General features: G+C 42.2%; 2 protein-coding genes across 5 annotated transcripts in view; one reads left to right on the forward strand and one right to left on the reverse strand.

Annotated features, from left to right (window-relative positions):
- The window catches only part of KCMF1 (potassium channel modulatory factor 1), a 50,532-nt gene extending 38,193 nt beyond the window's left edge, over nucleotides 1-12,339 (forward strand). For 2 of the 3 annotated variants that reach the window (XM_085213806.1, XM_085213808.1), the window contains exons 4-7: nucleotides 2,527-2,628; nucleotides 4,544-4,721; nucleotides 9,495-9,777; nucleotides 10,702-12,339. In XM_085213806.1, coding sequence (XP_085069932.1) covers nucleotides 2,527-2,628; nucleotides 4,544-4,721; nucleotides 9,495-9,777; nucleotides 10,702-10,963 — 825 coding nt within the window. In that variant the 3' untranslated portion in view covers nucleotides 10,964-12,339. The remainder of the gene's footprint in view (nucleotides 1-2,526; nucleotides 2,629-4,543; nucleotides 4,722-9,494; nucleotides 9,778-10,701) is intronic. The other variant, XM_085213807.1, reaches the window with a different exon arrangement.
- Nucleotides 12,340-16,846: 4,507 nt separating this feature from the next.
- HOOK3 (hook microtubule tethering protein 3) overlaps nucleotides 16,847-21,876 on the reverse strand; it is an 81,855-nt gene continuing 76,825 nt past the window's right edge. For both annotated transcript variants that reach the window (XM_085213803.1, XM_085213805.1), the window contains exon 23: nucleotides 16,847-19,531. In XM_085213803.1, coding sequence (XP_085069929.1) covers nucleotides 19,516-19,531 — 16 coding nt within the window. In that variant the 3' untranslated portion in view covers nucleotides 16,847-19,515. The remainder of the gene's footprint in view (nucleotides 19,532-21,876) is intronic.

The following is a 21,876-nucleotide window of genomic DNA, read 5'->3' on the forward strand; positions in this document are numbered from 1 at the left end:
AGAGTACCTTGAAGATGATGTTCATTTTGATTTGAACTGTGTTCTTGTTTGAAGACGAAGCAGCTTATTTGTAACTTTAGAAGTGTATATTTTATGGTGAATTTCCTCTGAAATTGTGTGTTTATGGCAGGTAAAAGTGCAGTGGCTAGCATCAAATTTAATAGATAAAAGCAAAATTGTTAATCCAGCTAAAAGCCCTTAGAGAGCTTTTAGGAGTTAAAATTGAGTAGAGAGGTACTTTTTGTTTCTTCTTTTTTTTCATCTTGAAATTGTAGTCCATCTTAAACATTTCATTCTGCTTCTGTTAAGCTATTTTCTGACATCTGACATGAGTAACTCTTAAGCAGACCCACTGTGGTACCAGTAGTTTTGTCCTCCCTCATATTCCGTAAGTGTGTCTCCTTGTGTTGCAGCTGTAGTGATGGAAAACCTCAGAAATGGTTCTCTGAAGAAAAAATACATAATGTGGAAAACGAAGGAGGAAAGATATAGTAGCAAGAACCGTTTAAAAAGCCTAAGTTTCTGCATGAGACTGCTTAATTAAAGTGTCATTGAAGATGTTAGCTACTGTCAAAAGCAGCGGAGAATTTGCAGTGAACGTAGTTAAGATATCATCCTCACCTCCATATAAGTAAGCCAGATGTGTGTAGTATTACACAAGGGCTGCTCCAAAAGTAAAGCCTCCTATTTTATTATGTTGACCCACAGTGTCAGTGGGCAGATGGTGGTACAGCAGTAGAGGTTGAACCTTCCCAACTGTATTCCACTACACGATGCTGCCATGTGAGAGTTGGCAGCAGAGGGGCAGTCTGACAGAATGGTGTCTGACATGGAAGAGCCGATGAAGCAAAAGGTGTTTCATTGAGTTCCTCCCTCCATGTGGGAAGAAACAGCACCCGCTGACATAAACTGACACTTGGTGAACGTTTATGAAGATCAAAGAGTAGATGTGAGCACAGCGAGGCAGTGAGTGGTGTGTTTCAGCAGTGGCAACAGCAATGTAAAAGACAAGAAATGTTCAGAATTGCTGTCACACCATAAAAAGAGTCTGCAGCAGGTGGGTCCTATGGCTGGTCATACAGCAGCAGAAGGAACAAGTCAGGACCTACTGAACCAATAGGAGGCTGAAGGTGGAGGTTTCCTGGATCACGTCATTACTGGTGATGAGATGTGATGTCACCACTGTGGGCCCGAGTCAAAATGGCAGTCCAGAGAGCGGTGATGTGAGTTTCTCATCAAAGAAAACATTCAAGGTGAAGCCCTCGGTGGGTAAAGCAATGCGCACTGTTGTTGGGGATATAACAGAGGGCTCCTGGAACTGGAACAAACCATCAGCGCTGACCACTAAACGGCAACGCTGACTAAGCCGAAGGCTGGAACATCCAGAGTCAGGTCAGAGAACAGACCACCTTTGTTTTGCAACACAAGAATGCCAGGCCCTAAAGCAGTTTGAGGACCACAGAGCACATTGCCAATCCTGGCCGGACTGCCCTACAGCACCCACCAAGTAGTCCAAGTTTGGCCCTTTTTCACTTCCATCTGTTAAGGCCAATGAAAGACTGACTGCGCAGGCAACGCTTTCTTAGCAACAACACTGTGACAGCAGCTGTGGAACAGTGGATCGTGTCCACTGGTGTAGATTTTTAATGAGCACAGCATGCAGGCTCCTGTTCACTGCTGGAACAAATGAACGGCTGATGTTGGTGGCTGTTGAAAATACTGCTCTGTAGCTGAGATTTGCTCTGTCAAATAGTGTTGATGTGCATTGCTTTTTGGGGCAACCTGAATATTGGTATCCATAACGTGCGCAGTCTTTTGAGCTCCACAGTCAATAACTTGTATATGCACATGAGGACCACCAGAAACCTGGGCTTTATTGCAGCCAGGATTGTTCCATGAATGCAGGGTGACTAGTGGAAGTAGGAGGAGTAGAGAGAGAAATTCACGGATAGTAGCTGTATTTAGCCATCCAGGAGCTGTTAATACAAACATTTAGTTCTTTGGGGAGGGTTTTCTGGGCTGGAGATATTTTTAATCTGAAATCTGTAAATCTTTAAGATCAATCTTCAAAACTGCTGGTACTGAAAATGGAGGGTGCATTTCAAGGTGTCACAGTTAGGAGAAGGTTAATGGTACTGCTCATCTTTGTGTTTTTAAGCTGAAACATTCATTAACTAACAAAGGAAATGGGTATCTTCTGCTGAAATCCTTTTGTGTAGGAATATGGAGATCAGTCTTTCTTTTCTAAACCTTGTAGTTATGCACTGCCTGGGTATATCTCAGTTTGATATTTGAGGAAATGCTTGTGTAGTTTCATTTTGCTTCCTGCAGTTCTTTTGCGGGGATGAATGACAAGCAGGCGTATGGTAGGCCTTTGTAATCACTCTGTTGTCTGTGACTGTATTAGCATACAAAAACTAATTTATAAAACACTGCAAAATCTGGTTTCTTGAAAATTATTTTTGCTGTTATTAGTAGCAACATGAGTTTCACTTTGTATAAAGTATTTCCTCTTTGTCATTTCAGATTTGTCCAATATGTGCAGCATTACCTGGAGGGGATCCTAATCACGTCACAGATGACTTTGCAGCTCATCTTACACTGGAACACAGAGCTCCTAGAGATTTAATATCCTTTCCTGAGATGATTCAGAGTCTAGATTTCTTCATTGAATAGTCATGATTACTTGTTTTGATTTTGATATTCAAGGGGCTAAACCTCTCATTTCCCTGCAACTTGAGTTGCTGGAAAACTGTATGCAAAATTTAAAGGTTATTTTTCTAGTTTTAAAAACACTATTCAAATTATGAATGAACTGACAGTGGTTTTTAGCCAAGCAGCAGTAACATTTAAGGAACTTTTATACCAAACTGCTTTCTACTGATACTGTGGTTTATCCTGCCTTATCATTAGTTTTGAGACCTTTTTTATGTATCCAGGTGGTAGAAACAATTTATGACACAAAGACAGTGATCTGAGGATGGTTCGAGCTTAGCTGTTTTTTTACAAATGATTATAAGCCTGTGTACCTGCTTCAATCAATATAGTGTTTAAGATACTTCCATAGTATTACCTACTGACATTTCTTTAATGGCTAGGAAAACTTTCAGATGACATGGGAAACAAAGGGCTGTCTTTCAGTTATCTTAGTAGCAGATTATGCAGGTTAATTACATTTGATGGCTGAAGTATTTAAATTTGCTTTTTGTCCTTGTTGAAGGGATCACTTTCTAGGGTTAATTGATTAATTTTTTTTAATAAATGACCTGCAGGTTATGTTCAATACCTACAGAAAATTTTCTCTTTGAATTTTTTCTGTGCTATCTCATTAAACAAATAAGCATACTGCTCTGTCGACATCTTTTTTTGTTGTTGTTGTTGTTCAAAATATTTTAAAGGAAAAAAAAATACTGACAGAAGGATTTTATGGAGATGGCTGCATTTCGTTAATGATTGTGTTTGATTACCTTTCAGCTTGGTAGTGTCTATCATGGTTTAGTGTCAGGGCAGACTAAATGTGAGTGTTAATCGCTGCACAGTAGTTGGATCATTGTAAAGGAGTTAGAGTGTTTATTGCTTCTCTAAAGGAGTAATGAATAATGCAAAGCTGCAGAAGAACAGTCATTCCTAGTTTTGTGGATAGAAGCAGGACTGTCAACAGTCATGAGAAGCCTGAGTGCTGAGTGTGGTAGCTCTGGCCAAGCAAGGGGGTCTAAGCTAAAATCTTAATAACAGTAAGATTCAAAGTACATTATTTCATTTTCAATAGTTAATTGTACAAGTGATTTTCAAAATGAAGGAAATTCTTGACTGCTTTGGAAGTATGCGTATTAACTTTCTGACAAAAATATTCTTCAAATAATTTTTTGCTATAATTTGAGAGCCTATAAAAATATGACTTGAAACTTAAGCATGAGATGGCAAGGCAGGGGAAATGAGGAAATAACAGGAGTCATTCGTAGAGTTTATGGCATTTGTTTGGCTAAAAAAAGAAAGGTAAAGTGAAGGGGTTTGATAAAAGTGCTGAACGTTCTGGAAACATGCAAAATTTTAAGATCTGAAGTACTGAAAATTCTGGAATCAAGTTGTTTAAAGTATAGGAATTGGAAGGAATGCAGTAATTGCCATCTACTTCTGGTAGGAATGGCTGTAAGGTCTTTATTTTTAGTATTTAATGTAAGAATGAGGAAGGGGGAATAAAACCCATGTCTAAGAAGTTTGGCAAAGGGTGTGATAAGATATAAAATTAGAAAATTATTGGTAGAAAACTTTGATTAAAAAAAAAAAAATCAATCTATTAAAAATTAAAAAAATTTAAAAATTAAAAAGCTGAAGAGTGTGAGGCATTTACTGTATACAGCCCTGATTGTCTTGAGTGCATGTCTGTATGTCCAGCTTGCACCATAGCTACAGCGCATCTCAGCTGTGCTCTAAAGTTGAAGCTTTCATGTAGGAACAGCGTACACTAGAGTGTTTTATGCAGCAGATATTCTAGTCATTTAATAACCAATACTATGTAGTTCTGTTTTCTTAACTTGTTTATTATGATGAATCCAGTGGTGTTCGGCATGTACGTCGAATGTTTCACCCAGGTCGGGGATTGGGGGGCCCTCGTGCACGTAGATCAAACATGCACTTTACTAGCAGTTCCCCTGGAGGGCTTTCATCTTCTCAGAGTTCGTATTCTCCAAGCAATAGAGAAGCCATGGATCCTATAGCTGGTAAGAGCTGTACCTGTGGATTTTACCCTCCTTATGCAAAGGAGCAAAATCCAATGTGATAATGGTTGCTTTGCTTTTTGTTGTGCTGAAACTGGACTCATGATACATGCAGGTGTGACTGGCTGTGTGTTAGAATCGTAGGATCATAGAATCACAAGGGTTGGAAAAGACCTATAAGATCATCTAGTCCAACCATCTTCTCACTACCACTGCTACCACAAGCTACTAAACCATATCTCACAGCTCCTTGTCCAGACACCTCTTGAACACTTCAGGGATGGCGACTCCACGACCTCTCTGGGCAGGCCATTCCAGGGCCTGATCACCCTCTGAGAGAAAAAGTTTTTCCTCATGTCTAACCTAAACCTCCTCTGGTACAACTTGCAGCCATTTCCCCGGGTCCTGTTTGTTGCCTGGGAGAAGAGGCCAAACCCCTCTTCACCCCAACCTCCCTTCAGGAAGTTGTAGATGCAATGAGGTCTCCCCTAAGCCTCCTCTTCTCCAGACTAAACAATCCCAGCTCCCTCAGCCGCTCCTCATAAGACTTGAGCTCCAGACTCCAGACCCCTTACCAGTTTCATTGCCCTTCTCTGGACACGCTCCAGGGCCCCAACGTCTTTCCTGTAGTGAGGGGCAGTTGAACTGTTTTCTGGCCTGTGGTCTTCTGAAGCTGAAGTCACTGCCGTAGTAGACAGTACTTTTAATTCTAGAGTGCAGGATGTATTCCTAAAGCTTGTTATTCACAGGCACTGTTTATTTTTTAACTTTGATCATGTCCAGCTTCTATTGACTACTTTAGTATATATCATCCTGATTTGTTGTAAGATAAAGGTGTTTATGGACAAGATTTTCTGTTTCAATTTCTTTTAGTACAAGCTGTGGACTCTGAAGGTGAAATTACATGAATATTATTAGCAGACATTGAGAACACATTCAAATTGCACTCAAGCTTTAGCAAGTCTGGTGTTTTTTTTGTAATATTATAGCTATTTTTTGTGATGTACTTGTAAATTCTTACACAAATGTACTGTTACAAGCATTTGTAGCACTTTTTGGTCAAGTTTAGAAATCCTCTGACGGGAGGAAGAGCGTCTCACTTTTAAAGCCAGAAAATCAAGACGTGTCTAGGATTTTTAGAAAAAGTTGTTCAGTGTATGTTTAATTTGAAAATAAAACATTTTTTACAGGGATTAAAAATAGATAAAGACAACTTAAACTAACAGATATAGCTTTTTCCTTAATAGAAATCTGAGCATTTTTATACTGTGATCTTTTGACGATGCCTGTGTCAAGGCAACATCAGAACTGCCGTAATCTACCTTCAGCTGCTGAGTAGGCATAGATGTGTAAACTGGAACTTCTGCTTCAAGATTATGACTTCTTCAGAAGTAGCCGTCCAGCTTAATTAACCATTACACATGAAAGGGGAGCTGTGTCTGCTTAAATGTAATCCCCTAGCCTTACTTTTACTGGCTCTGGTACTCTCCTGGCTTTCTGTGACCTGAAAGAGCATCCTGGCTAAAGAGGGAAAGTTGAATGAGCTCATGCTCAGAATGTGGTGGTCAATGTCTTTTACTGGCTATATCCTCTCATAAATGAGGTCACCTAGGGATCAGCACTGAACCGCATGCTATTCAACTTTAATAAATCATCTGCATGATGCACTCTCAGCATGTTTGCTGAAACACCAGGGTGGGTGATGAGGTGGACTGTATCCTGCATCTAGGATGGCATGACCATGACCAAAGAGCCTAGTACGGTCTTGCATCTGCATGGCTGGGAATAGCCCTGCTGAAGGAGACCTGGAGTCCTGGTGGGCACAGAGCTGAACCAATCAACGTGGGCACCACTGCAGTAAGAATGGCAAGCTGAATCCTGAGTTGCATTTGCCAGGGCATTAGTAGCAGAGAGAGAGATTTGATCATCTCACTACGGACTTGTCAAGCCTCCCCTGGAATACTTTGGTACACTCCTGGTCTCTAGAGTTCAAAAAAGAAACGGACAGATGAGAGAGGATCCAGAGGAGGATATGAAGATAAACAGAGTGCCGGAAAAATTGTTGTATGAGGAAAGACTAAAGTAGTTAGGTCTCTACTCCCTGGAGAAGGGAGGGCTCAGAGCAGATGTTATCACAGTATTCCAGTCCTTAAGGGGCAGCTACAAAGAAGACAGAGGCTCTCTTCTCAAGGAGCTATGTGTAAGAACAGCATACAGCAGGAACAGGATGCATCAGGAGAGATTTAATCTTGATACAAAGAAAAAAATAAATTTTTGCAGGGGGAACCATCAGTCACTGGAAACAGTTCCCACAGATGTGGCTGAATCTCTCTTAATTTGAGGTTTTCAAGGGGAGAGGAAACAGGATGGTACATAATCTTGTCTAGGCTCTCTTTCCTCATGAGAATTTGTACCTTGTGATTGAGATCTCTTTCATTCCGGGCTGTTGTATGATTCTGTGAGCTCCTGAAAGGTCTGAGAAGAACTAGAGATCGTCCAAGAAGGGAGGATGTTTGTATATCATTATTCTGTGGCCTAGGAGTGGAAGACCTCCTGGAATGTATATCGCTCTGAAAATAGTTATTATTTAATTAAAGTATGACAGTTAAAGAGAACAATAACACTATTTAATAGAGCAAAATATAAGCTACAAAATACTTTTTTTTTTTCACATAGTCACCTATGTGATAGCTATGATTTCAGTCATGAACAAGAGCCTGCACGCTGTGCTAAATACAGCTACTATCCGTGAATTTCTCTCTCTACTCCTCCTACTTCCACTAGTCACCCTGCATTCATGGAACAATCCTGGCTGCAATAAAGCCCAGGTTTCTGGTGGTCCTCATGTGCATATACAAGTTATTGACTGTGGAGCTCAAAAGACTGCGCACGTTATGGATACCAATATTCAGGTTGCCCCAAAAAGCAATGCACATCAACACTATTTGACAGAGCAAATCTCAGCTACAGAGCAGTATTTTCAACAGCCACCAACATCAGCCGTTCATTTGTTCCAGCAGTGAACAGGAGCCTGCATGCTGTGCTCATTAAAAATCTACACCAGTGGACACGATCCACTGTTCCACAGCTGCTGTCACAGTGTTGTTGCTAAGAAAGCGTTGCCTGCGCAGTCAGTCTTTCATTGGCCTTAACAGATGGAAGTGAAAAAGGGCCAAACTTGGACTACTTGGTGGGTGCTGTAGGGCAGTCCGGCCAGGATTGGCAATGTGCTCTGTGGTCCTCAAACTGCTTTAGGGCCTGGCATTCTTGTGTTGCAAAACAAAGGTGGTCTGTTCTCTGACCTGACTCTGGATGTTCCAGCCTTCGGCTTAGTCAGCGTTGCCGTTTAGTGGTCAGTGCTTATTGCCACCATCTGCCCACTGACGTTGTGGACTGAGTAGTAAAATAGGAGGCATTACTTTTGGTGCAGCCCTCGTAGTTCAGTTCATATAAAAGTAGAGTGTCTGCTGATGCTTGTCAGTACCTTCACCAGGCATTCCTTGTGGAATGCCACATGCACAGGGAAGTTAAATATTGGATGAAATGGTATTCCTCTGAACTTCTCTTGATTGGTGCTGTGTTTTTGCTTTCAAGGTTCAGTTGTCGTCTGCTGGGGTTGTCTTCTCTTGCCAAGGCCTTTATCTTAAGCTCTCACCTGCTTCCAAGTACAGCTAGCTATTAAACGTCCACTTATGCTTAACTTAAAGTGAGAATAAATCAATCTATTTCTTGTCTGATAGTTTGATATGGCTTCTCCTTCAGTGAAATGATGAACTGAGAAGATAGCTAGAAATTTTCTGTTTGAAAATAATGAAACGTAGAGCATCTGCTACGTTTTCACATCTTTTTTTTCTCCTTGTGATACTGTCTTGTGATTATAATTGAATTAAAGACGTGGAATTGATAGTGCTGTTTTAGAAACAAAAATGAAAAGCAAAACTTGACTATCCTGAGTTTCTGACATTGAAAATAACTGCATTTTTCTGTTTTCCTCCCATGAAAACTTACTTAAAAGTGTAGTTTTTTATTATTGCAATGGAAGGAAAACTCTTACTGGTTGACAATATTGCCCCCCACGTCCTCTGCCTTTACATTTGTTACAGCAAAGAAACGCCTAAGGGATTCTGCAGTGACACCCTGAGTAGCGGTTTACTGCTGGTTTTAAAGCAGGTTTTAAAGCTGGTTTTTAGAGCAGGTATTTGCTATAAACCCACTGCTGAAGGGAAGACTTATGGTTGTACTCCTTAATGGCTGGCCCTTCCCTATGTTCAGGCAGAAGCCGACAGTGGCTTTGTGAGGAAGATCTTGAATAAGTTTTCATAACAGTTTTCTACTAAATATTAGAAGCAATGGCCTGGTATTTCTTTTACAGAGCATATCTTTCCTTTGGGTTGCTAGATGGTAAAACCTGTGTTTTGGGGCATCTTTGTTGAGAAGAAAATAAAATCACTAACAAAAGCCAAAATTAAGTATTTTCCTAATCAGTTGCTACGTTGTGATGTGGAGCTTCAGAGAATTGTGGCAGAAGACATCATTTGCCAGGCATTCTCTGTAGATTGGCTCTCCTGTTATAACAAATCTGCATCTTCTTTACGCTGTGAACATTGAACAGTAAGACTTTCTAGAAGAGTGTCATGAATTTTTAACATAATTCGCACTTCTTTTCCATTGATGGAAAAAAATGAATTGATGCCCTGGAATTCAGGGTGTATTCATTCTGTTGTGTAATAGTCACTTCAGATATTTCATCTCAGAAACTTTTCTCTTCTCTGGCAGAGCTTTTATCTCAGTTATCAGGCGTGAGGCGTTCTGCAGGAGGACAGATCAATTCCTCTAGCCCTTCTGCTTCTCAGTTACAGCAGCTGCAGATGCAACTGCAGTTGGAACGACAACATGCACAAGCAGCGAGACAACAACTGGAGACTGCACGCAATGCAACTAGACGCACCAACACGATCAATGTCAACACCACTATTACACAATCTGCAACAGCATCCAACACATCTAACACGGAAAACAGTCAGCAGACTATCCAGAATTCCCAGTTTCTTCTTACAAGGTAACTTGTTCTATTTCAGTATACGTCTCTTAGCATTTCATTCTTTCTTTGTCCTGCTAGAGTCGGAGTACAGTGAAACTATTACAGTGAAACTTTGTATATTGTGATTATAAGAAATGTGCTTGGAGGTTTTCCCCTTGTATTTACATATAACTGGGTGTTCATATATAGATGTTCACTAGAAATTGCATAATCTGCATTTCTAGTAGTAATTTAATATCCAAGAGTAGCAGTTCATAAGCAACCTGATGGGAATTACTCTGCTTTTGGAAAGCCAACTTTGGGAGCTGGCTGCAGAAATGGCCTTTAGTGCCCTAAAGGTTGCAGAAAGGAGAGACAAACTCACAGCTGTGTTGTGTGTTTTTTTTCTGCATCTAGGAATGTATTTAAGAGGTGAATGTATTTAAGCAGTTAGATGTGAATATAGATTTCTGCAAGCCTTAAAAAGGCAGCTAGTTTTGAGTTTTAGCTGTGTAAGCTACTTCAGACAGGGGACTTCTGCCAGATCCCTCATCAGATCTCTTAACGTACTCTGTTTTGTTTGGACTGTGAACATTGTATTGTCTGGTGGGAATCCATAGGTAGTGCACACAGGGTGATGCATTCTGTTGCATATGTAAACTTAGACATTGACCTGGCCCCTAACAGGTCTGTAGGAAATTCCATCAACCTTCCCTAAAAGACTCCCTTACGTAGCAGGGACCTTTGCATATGGTTTTATATTTACCTTTAGGGTTCGTTCTGGTGAAGGCTGTTGTAGTGACTGGGCAGGGGGTTGTTTGCCAGAGGTGTGCAGAGCTGTGCGTGTGAGAAAGGCCAACAACAGTGTCCTGAGGGATAGGGTTCTGAGCGCACGCGTCGGAAGTGTCATCAGAGAAACAGGCTTTCACCACCTGCCTGTCTCCTTTTCCTGCTGCCATACAGGTTGAATGATCCGAAGATGTCAGAAGCAGAGCGTCAGTCAATGGAAAGCGAGCGGGCGGACCGCAGCCTGTTTGTTCAAGAGCTTCTACTGTCCACTTTGATGCAGGAAGAAAGTTCCTCCTCAGACGAGGATGAGAGGGCGGAAATTGCCGATTTTGGTGCTATGGGCTGTGTAGATATTATGCCTCTAGATGTTGCTTTAGAAAACCTAAATTTAAAAGAGAGTAATAAAGGAAACGAGCCTCCTCCACCTCCTCTTTGATGACATCCCACTTTGCAGACAATGTCCTCTGTGCTGTATTTGCCAATGAAAGTGGACAACAACTATCTTGGGTTTGTTTTGGTGATTGTAATTTCAGGTCTGTCACTCTTGTTACGTTGTGTACATTAAAAAGAAAGAGAGAAAAGATATATATGATAATCATTTCCACTTAACTAATTTTTACTTCTAGCAGGTAAATGTAGGTTGCGGTGCAGAGCAGAAGGCTCTGTGTCCTGTACCTTGACATGCAAAAGGCTCTCCTAATACTCCACATTCAAACTGAAGAGGAAAAAATGAAAAATCTCTAATGAAGCTGCTGTGTGTATTTATGAATATTAATGAATAAAAAATGCTTGGATGGTTTACCTTAACTACTGCATGACGTTTTTTGCAGCGTGCATGAGTTTTAGTGACCTTGTCATTTAAAAATTTAAATACAAGGAAGTAAAACTATAAAACCCAAAGCTTTCCCATTATTCAGAGGTTACCTAACAAAAAGGTTAGTGTAGCTAGTAGCCACAAAGTAGCTTTTGAATAATATGTGACAGAATGACATCTTACGTGCTGTTCCTGCACAGGATGGAAACTGCAGTGGGTTGTATTGTCGTGACCAGGGTGTGGCATTTTGCTGTATGTGATCACTATGTTGCCCTGTTGGCCGTCGCATCAGTGTGGAGTTGAACTGCATTTTATGCATCTGTAGGAGACAGAACAATAAGGCCACTGCTGGAAGCTACTGCAAAGGGTTTTTGTTTGCCCTGAAATCAAATGATGTTCACTTTTGTTTAAAGTTTGTTTTTTGTGGTTGTTAATTTTTTTATTGTTAAACATGTTTTATTCAGGTGTAGGTGATTCATATATTCACTGTGTTTAAAAAAAAAAAAAAAAAGTTAACCTGGATCACGTTGTCTTAGTTTAAAAAGCCTTTCACAGCCTCGATCATATTTTGAGTTATTTATGTATTCTCTTCATAGTTTGCAGAGACCTGGTAGTATCAGGAGAGCTTGAGGATTTGGATCCCCAGATTGTCCATATATTGCAAACAAATTATTAATGCTAAGTTTAGCACCTTCTATTTATTGTTTCTTTTGGTTACTTTTGCTGGTGTTTAAAAAAAAAAAAAAAAAGTTTTAAAAGCCTTTTAGTGGAATTGTGCCACCTGTATGCCTATACTGCTAGCCTTCCTGGTTTAAACAAAAAGTGCAGTGTTCTGTGCATCCGTGTTTATAATAGCCCCATGGCAGGGACAGAAAGAGTGTTTGGTTTTGGCTTTCTTTCCTTTTTTGTTTTGTTCTGTTTTTCTAAATGTAAAGTTAGATAATAAAAACAGAAGTGCACACAGCTTCAGATATTAAAAAAAAAAAAAAAAAAAAAAACGAGGAAACCATAGGCTTATCTCATAATGATGTCTTCCCAGCCTTTCTCACCTCCCCCCACTCTCTTTCTCTGTCCATCCATCTCTGCAGCACTGCTAGCATTAGAGTAACCTTACAGACGTGAACGCCGGGTGGTGTTCTCAGCGGAACTGTGACGTGTATGCTAATCCAAAATAACTGCAGCAAAAGAAGCAACCCGTAGACTGACTTTAAGTTCATCTTTTTTTTTTTTTTAAATCCTCAAATCCTGTTTGTTTCCCCCTAGAGCAGTACTAGCTTTGTTTTCTTTTAGTCTCTGCAACAGAAAATGTTTCAAGGGAAACTTTGCTTAAGGCCTCTGGTTATCCCCAAGGTTACCCCAACTAGGGAATTTTTTTTTTTTTTTTTTGATTGATTGTTGAGGATTTTCAAAAGATTTTCAAGCTGTAGTCTTTACAACCACATCTTCTGCACATTACAGTAAGACACACGGTTCAATAAAGCATTTTCAAGACTGTTGTTCGGTTGATTTTCTTTGTTGTTGATGTATTATGCACAGTTTTGCTCCAGAATTTTCTGAAGCTGTCCTTAACTGTGGCTATGTACAAGGTCAGTTCATGTAGAAGTGCTGGGCAATTTATGTGCATGCAGTTAGCAACTCACACCCTGTGGCAGATGAAGAAGGCTGCAATCCCAACCTCCCCGCAGGTAGGTGGATCCAACTTTGCATAAGAAAAAAGTATGTGTAGAGCAGACTCTCCTCAGCGTGAGCCCTGACTGCATCTGTGCGGCCACTCTTAACATTGGCATCATTTCTGGACTCCACTTAGGGGATGTAAACCAATGCCATCCGTGTTCAGAAGCAGCGCATATGGTGACTTGCAGTTAAAGGGATGCCTAGGCATCACCCATAACCAGCGGATTAAAAGAAAACAGTCAACCAGCTCCTGCCATCTCAGGCCAGGGAACATGCTTGGAGTTCAGTGGAGCCTGCGTGTGTGTGTTCATTCATCACTATTATTCATAGACTCCTTATTTCTAAATTGCAGAAAAGAAGCATTTGATTGGAAGGCTGCAGCCAGAGTGCTGTGGTCAGTAGCTCAGTGTTCAGGTGGAGGCTGTTGATGAGTGGATTCCACAGGAGTCTGTCTTGGGACCATTGCACTGCAGCGTTTTTATCAATGGCGTGGGATTGAGTACACCCTCAGCAAGTTTGCTGATGACTCCATGCTGATACATGCAATACAGTTGACACAATAGAAGAAAGGGATGCCATCCAGAGGGACCCGGATGTAATTAAACAAGGCCAAGTGCAAGGTGCTGCACTTGGGCTGAGGCAATCCCAGGGATGAGCATGAACTAGGGGAGCTCATTGGGAGCAGCCCTGCCAAGAAGGGCGGGGGAGTCTAAAACTGACATCAGCCAGCAATGTGTGCTTGCAGACCAGAAAGCCAACAGTGTCCCGGGCTGCATCAGCAGAGGGGCTGCATCAGAGAAGAGGGAGGGGATTGTCCCTCTCTGCCTTTGTGAGGCCCCACTTGGAATACTTCATCCAGGTCTGGGGCCTCCAATATGGGAAAGATATGGAAGTTAGGAAGATGCTCAGAAGGCTGCAACACCTCTCCTCTGAAGACAGGTTGAGGGAGTTGGTCTTGTTCAGCCTGGAGAAGGTTGTGGGGAGACCTCACTGCAACATTCCAGTATTTAAAAAGAGATCTATAAACATGAGGGAAATCAGTTTTTTTACATGGGTTCATAGTGATAGGACAAAGAGGAATGGTTTTAAACTAAAAGAGGTAAGATTTAGATCAGATGTCAGGGAAGTTTTCACTCAGGATGGTGAGGTGCTGCAACAGGCTGCCCAGAGAGGTGGATGCCTCATCCCTGGAGGTTTTTAAGGCCCGGCTGGATGGGGGCCTGGGCAACCTGACCTAGTACTTGATCTAGCGGTTGGCAACCCTGCCTGCAGCTGGGGGGTTGGAACCTGATGATCCTTGGGGTCCCTTCCAGACCGAATCATTCTATAAAACTGGTGGAAGTGTTCACAAAGGTTTTTGAATGAATACATGCTTCCGTAATGTGCAGCTTCACATCTGGGCAACAGCGCCTTGCTGGGCCCATCAGCAGCTGAGCTGTGGCTTGAGCAGTGGCACACAGCATTCCTCACACTGCTGGCAAGGAAGCAGTTCAGCCAGATGTTGGTCTGGAGCAAGCAAGACTGCAAATGAGTGTGTTTGCATGTTTCCATTACCAAAATAGCAGCTGAGATACATAGGCTTATTTGATGGTGCAAGGGAAGCAAGTCAGCAAGCTGAGTGTTCACTGGCTAATCAGGATGTGTTTTAGACTCCTGTGATCTGCTTTAATCAAGAGCTTTTCTTGCTTCAATAAATATATATATTTTGATGTGTAATACAACGTCAAAGAAAAACATTTGTACAACATGACGTGACAAACAGAATGAAAATGTGTTTTAGCTTCCCATCCACCTCTTTAACTTTGCCAGTAGAGTACTGCCTGCCTTCATGACCCTTGGGGGCTGGGACGTGGGACTGGTGATGTGGGCTGTTTTTGGGCAGGTTCAGGTGTTCTGGGCAAGGAGCTGGGCTTTCTTCCACTCTCCTCCTCAGCTCTGTGAGGCCTTTCCTGTAGACATGGAGTTGTGCTCTAAGCAACTTCTGAACACTAACTTGATGCAGAAAGTGCATGTCATAGGTGCAGGCATTTTCCATGTAGAGGTGTTTGTCTGCAGGGGAAAAGGTGAAAGGTGTGCCCTGCTAGCACCACAAAAAGCTCCACTGTCACCTGGGCCTCAAGATGTGAGCTAGGAGCAGCCTCCTTGATGACTTACAGGTATATCACTTTCTCTCCTGTCCTTTACCCTGGCCCATCTGAGCCTCGCTTCACCCACATAAATAGGAGGTGCAGCTGAGTCCAACTGTTCTGTCCTCAAAGGCTGTTGGGGAAATGCAGAAGGAGAAACGTAAAGGAAAACTGTAGCTGCTGGCTCAGGCTTTCACTAAAGGTCTTACACCCCCAGCCAGGTGCCATGGTCAAGCAAATATTATCTGCCGTGGTCTTGCAGTCACATCCGCCAGCTCCCTCAGCACTAGTAGGTACGTCCCATCAGTGCCCGTGGTTCAGTTTGCTCTGTGTTCCCTGACCTGATCCTCTTCCAGCAAAGATATATCTTCCTTGCTCCAGCCCTTCAGACTGGCCTCTGGGACTGAGGATTCCTCAGGATCAGTCTTGCTGGTAAAGACTGAGGCGAAGAAAGTAACCTTTTCCCTGTGTTAGAAGGCTCTGCTTCAGCAGTGGGCCCATGTTTTCCTTAGTTTACCTTCTGTCACAGATGTACTGTGACAAGCTCTTCTTGCCTTCCCTTGCTAGATTCAACTCCAAATGGGTTTTAGCCTTCCTAACTCCAGCCCTGGATGCTCTGTGCTCTCCCATCTTACCTGTCCTTACTTCCACCCTTTGGGCACTTCTTTTTTGTGTCTGAGTCTGGCCACGTGGTCCTTGTTTATCCATGCAGATCTCCTGACATTTTTCCCCTTCTCCTGGGGATGCAGTGCTCTTAGTGGAGATGATCCTTGATTATTAGCGAACATTCTCATGCCCCTCATTCCTCTAAGGCTTCATCTCACGTAACTTTACCAAGCAACTCCTTGAAAAGCCAGGTCCTGGGCTGTGAGCTTTCTGTGCACTCTCCTCACCCCCAAAAGGTGATCACTACAGCCAAGGCTGCCTTTGACCTTTACATCCCCAAGGAGCCCTACAGCAGTCACATACAGCACAACCCAGCCCACAATGAGACTCTTGACTGCTCTCTGCCTCCAGCTCACACTGCCTGTAGGCCTGTCTCCTCTTTCCTGTGGCCAGCCCTTCACCCATTGCCCCAACCCTCATCAGGGGTGTTTCTCCCTTGCTGCCATGCAAGGACAAGCCTGTTGCCATTGCAAGAGGCTTCAGGGTCTCTGCACATCCTTCTCAGCTCCAGCATCACACATGACACACATATGGGCCCCATCTCTCACTAGCTGTTGTCCTCTCATAAGCAATATTCACTCGCATCCAACACTGCCTGCCTGATCCCTCCTCCTCAGCCTTCCCACCCAAAAGAGCAAGGCTGCCTATTAATGCAGAAAAGAAGGATAATTGTTCCCATCCATACCAGCAGAGAGGTTTCTTTATGCTTTGTTATCTCTAGAGCTAAACTTCCATTAGCAAGACAAAGTTCTGTTACATCCTCAGGTCAGCTTTGGTCTTTCCAGAAGCAAAGCATGCAGGTAGTTTGTTTTGCAGTGGCTGACTTTAAGTGTTCTTCAAAGGCAAGAGTGACATTATCTGCATTCTTCCCACTCTGCTGAGGCCTGTGCTAAGCAGTGACTGAGTATAAAGGCTGCTACCAGCACCCATCATCACTTACTGCAAACAGCAATTCAGGCTCCAGCCAGTAACTTGATTATGAACTGTGTGTTGGCCTCAGTTTCAGTAATTCAGTACCAAAGAAAGGCAAAACAAGCACTTTTATTTTATATAAGCCTTTATTTACAACTTGTTTAACAACTGTACACTCTTCTGTAACCTTGAAAGCATTAGTGTATTTGACTGGGAAAAAATATTAAACCTTTTGATTCTAATGACCATTACAGAGTATTTTTTTGTCTATGTACAGATATGTATATTAATACTGCTACCATGACAATCTGGTAGTTACACAACTCATAGATGAACCGAAATGGGAAATTTATGTTTTGACACTCTATAAATTCATTACTTTACAGAAAATATATCACTGTCAACTTCACAAACAGTTACTTTGATAATTGGTCAACACTTAATTTGGGACTGTCAAACAAGCTGCTATGAAGGAAGTAGAAGAGTTTCTACGCAGCGTAAATGAAGTTAGTACACCAGAGACATGCTGGAGGTCACACAGAGACGTGGCACTTTGCCGCCGCTTCAGTGAACTCAAACACGCTTTGTCAAGCTAAACACAATTACATATAAATGTCTTCAGGCTCAAGAACAACTGATATGTAGTTTCTAACTGCACAGACCACGTGGAGAAATGAGGTACAGCTCAGCTTCAGCTTGGGATGCCCTTGCAGGCAGGTGTGACAAACAGCTATCCCCGCACACCCTGCGCAGGGCCGCCCCGGCCCCGCACCCAGCTCGGCCTGGAGAAGGGTGCTCCCAGCTGAAGCTGCACTGGCGATGGGAAACAAACTATGCCTCACACACAACAGAAAGGAGGTTTTTCTATAAAGCTTGCCCTGACACAGAGCGAGGGATCGATGGCTAGGACCTGGAGAGATGAAAACCCTTTAGCTCTGCTAAGCTCAGTCCGATGGAAGTGCCGCTGGCACTGCTGCAGGAACGTGTGACACGTCACGGTCCTGATCTGTCCTGCAGGTCACATCAGACGTCACTGGCCCAGGTCCCGGTGGACCAGGAAAGACATATCCCCATGTGGGAGTCCCGATGGGCTGTCAGCCGCAGGCTCCCTGTCTGCTATGGTGTCTGGCATGGTGTCCAGGAGGGAACCCGGCACACGCTTCTCACTGGGATCCTCACGCTGGCCCTCCGACTCCTGCAGGGCCTGTTGCAGCCCAACCTGCCCTACCCTGCTGAGGTGACACGGGGACTGGCTCTGCCTGTTCTCCAGCTCTCTGCTGCAGCAGGCACAGTGCCTGAGGGCCGAGCACCTCAGGTGTCCCAGCACAGGGGTCTGTGAGAGCCGAGCACCTCTGGCGTCCCAATGCGAGGGCACAGCCTTTCAAGGCCCCAGGTGCTTGCAGGGACCGACAGGCACACCATGTCTCCAATATAGGGGTGCTCAGGTAGAAAACAGGGCTCACCGATACACTACTGCCCAAATAAGCAAAACTATTCCTGGAGTAAGCTCATGCATATATTTTTGCAGGATTAAGATCCAAGTGAGCAAGAATGGGGTTTCTCAAGAACTGGACTTCAACCGAACAAACTTAAGGTTTTCTCCGTTCGGATTCTTTTCAGATGTGGAGGGCCCTATGGCCTCATCTGACCTGTTACATGCTAACTGCTACACAACGAACACCCTAACTTACACCACGACAGTACTCCCTTGCCTTCTGGATCTTGCCAGTACTGGGCATCCAGCACAGAACAAAGATACAGTAGTACAAATGTGCAGATATTTAAAAATATTAAATAAGCAGCTTTTAAAAATTAATAAAGGCAGCACGAAGCATTTTGAGTTATACTGTCTAAATATTGCAAAAATCTTATAGCTAAACTTCGTAATACAAAGAAACAGCCAAACTAGTGCAACTGGAAATGAAATAGCTAAGACTGCAATAATGAGAGAAAAAGAATAGTACAAGTAAAATATAAACAACCCAAATTACAAACTATCAAGGACAATCTGCATAATACTGAAAGTGTGGCCAGCTTTCATGTTTATCCCCATTCACGTACTTTCCTTGGATTGTTTAACAATTGTACACAGAGTGGAAATAAAAAGTTTCTGAAAGAAACAGACAACACAGCTAAGATGTATAGAGAAAAATACAACAGCCATAATCTACTGTGTATATACATAGTAAGGAAGCAGGCAGTGTCTGTGAACAAAGGACTGCACAGCCGTTTGCCTGTCTCAGAGTTTATCTGACGAACCTTAATCGGCTTCCTAAGGAAGATGAGCTGGCCAAGCAGCCGCTCCTCCTTGACTTCATTTTTAATTTGTTTAAAGACTCAAGGTATATCCTTTAAGGGTGCAGGTGCTTTGAAGTTTTAAAAGTCACCAAAAGGCATTTTTAGGAACTCGTTAAGACTAGATTTTTATAGTTCAGAATATGCAAATGTTGCAGGAAGTCTGTGTGTTAATGCTGTTAATCAATCAGAATTAAATGGACAGACAGAAGTAAATGTAGAGCTGACAGTGCTCTGTCAGTTTGCAGAACGCCTCCTGTAGAGTTCTGAATACTGGATTTCCGCTCTTTTAGCCCCATAGGAGACTTTTTGTGAAGAGAAAGAGTAAATGGAAGCGGAAAATGGGAAAGCCACTCCCCAAGATGGCAAGCTTCTCTGCAAGTAGATCTCCCTTTGAAATCAGATGCCCGTAAGTGTAGAACTGGTTAAGTTTTGGTTATGCAGTCTGGACAGAAAAGCAAGTCATGCACTGAACAGTCCCTGTTATAATAATGCTGCAGGTCATGCAACCACATCACTGCAAATAAAAGAATAAAGAAGAAAGTTAAAAAGCAGATAACATTATCATTACAAAAAAAAAAAAAAAAAGACAACAGAGAACAGAACAGGCATTTGCAAAGTAGCTCAGTAAGGCTGCCTCTCCTTACAGTTGTGCAAATTCATGGGGTAAACATCTCTGCCAGAGCAACTCTTAAATTAACAGGAAGATTATATGTCAAAATTTGAAAGAGAGACGAAATAGCTTCGAACAAAGCCTAAATTTAGACATAGTTCAGTAAAATTTAGACCTATCTGCATAAAGTCTTGCAGGGCACCATTCTCAACTAACACAGCTATGGAAAGTAGGGACGCTCTTCTAGCATTCTTGCTGCTTATAACTAGTTGAAAAAATACAACACAATATAAAGTGAAAGTTGCCTGTCCAATGCTGTGCACAGTCATATACTAAAACACAATCAGGGGCAGAATGGCTCTGCCTGAGCCTTCAAGCTCTGAATGCCAATGAACACTTTTAAAGCTAATCCTGTGCACAGTGATAAAACAGTATCAGTGCCATCCTACCCTGGCAAGTTCCATTAACTGCATGCAAAACCAGGTTTTAATAACAAGAATATGGTAGGATTCTTGTTAAAATACACAGAGTAGGTGCCACTGAGCAGCACTAAGGGCACATCACAGTACTGTGTAAATGAAGCTAAGTCTGGAGAATAACCAGATAGGTTGCCACACTGCTCTATCTTTGCTGATAACTCTTCCTCACGGCAACTGAACTGGAGAGGTGGGATCATTTTACCAACGTGGCTACAGTGCTTTCAGATTCCCCCCGTAACACAGCATGGCACAGCACTAACTGCCCCTTCTCATTTTCACTCATGGAGACGATAACAAAAAGAAAAGTATCTCCACCAAACTGAAATCATGCTGTGCAAACTGTTGCTTTCCTTACTTCTTCCACTCTAGAACTGTACGGGATCAAGCATGGTTTAAGGACAGTTCCTGTGACAGGAAAATCCAGAATGAGGAATACTTATTAGCTAAATGCAAGGACTTACTGAAAAATAACAACAACAACAAAAAAAAAAAACAACCCCACCCTTCAGCTACAGGTTCTGCAGCCTGTAAATCTCTTTTTTTTTTTTTTTTTTTTTTCTTTCTCATCCACCAACCCAGAGCACTCACTGTAGTTGAAAAACAAACAGAAAAATACATACAGAAATCAAATGGAACAAAAATAGAAAATGCTTTAAAAGAGCACATTCAGACCTTGAGTGTATATTGGAGTGATTACTGTCTGCTTAAGATGTGCAGTTATGCTAGCTTTGCACTGCCTGGCTGAGTGCAGAAAGTTACAGAGTTCAGGATTAACTAAATTAATATTACTGTAGTTAGTCAATAGAAAAAGAAAAGTCCATCCTACATAAGAATACATCTACTGTACTATGTATAGATCAGTATAGTCTACTTTTTATAATTCACCTATTATGTGGGTCACTCCAAAAGTAATGCCTCCTATTTATTTTCACAGAAATGACAACAGATAGAAAGAGTACAATAATACTAATTGATAGAGCACATTCTCAGCTACAAATCAGTCTTTTTTTGGTTGTTCTCCATAATCATTCACCAAGTATGGATGAATGTCAGTGGGTGCCATTTTTTCCACATGAAGGAATTAAGCTACACACCTCTGTTTTACCCACACTCTTGCATTCAGACACCATTGTGTCAGAGCGCTTCTCTGCTGCCATCAGTCCCGCAGCAACAACATGTAACAAGATGCTGGGGGGAAGGATCCACCTCTACTGCTGTACTGCCAACATTCACCTCTGATGTCGTGGACCAACATCATAAAACAGGAGGCATTACTTTTGGAGCACCTCCTGTACACTGTTCAGACTTACTGTTTAGCAGTGCTTCAGGTGTCCTATTGTACATAAACGTGATATGATAGGTTTTTCTTTGGGACACTAGCACTTCTAAAGAGGTCTTATCAACTTTGGGCAGTATATTCTCTTTCAGGGCTGTATCAAATCCCGATTCATTTGAATGCCCTTTTCAAACAAGCAGTTCTTACGCTGTTCTAAAATAACTGCCTGTTGATTTCTTTGTGACTTTGAGTACCTCTGAAGATGAATCAATACTTGCAAAATCTCCTGTGAAGGCAGCAATACTCCAGAAGATGACAAATGTGAAACATGATAGTACGTTCCCTTAACATAACCTGTTGTTTCCTCTGCACTGTCTCCAGACCAGGTCAGATTATTTTGCAGATGACCCGTCTTGCAAAGGAGTGACTTTAATTTTCTTGTCAGTCCAAAATATTCTAGTTACAAATAACCGAAAGCTCACTATTACCTTGGT

This window comes from Meleagris gallopavo, chromosome Z, assembly GCF_905368555.1.
Source record: "Meleagris gallopavo chromosome Z, MGAL_WU_HG_1.1, whole genome shotgun sequence".
Taxonomy (NCBI): domain Eukaryota; kingdom Metazoa; phylum Chordata; class Aves; order Galliformes; family Phasianidae; genus Meleagris; species Meleagris gallopavo.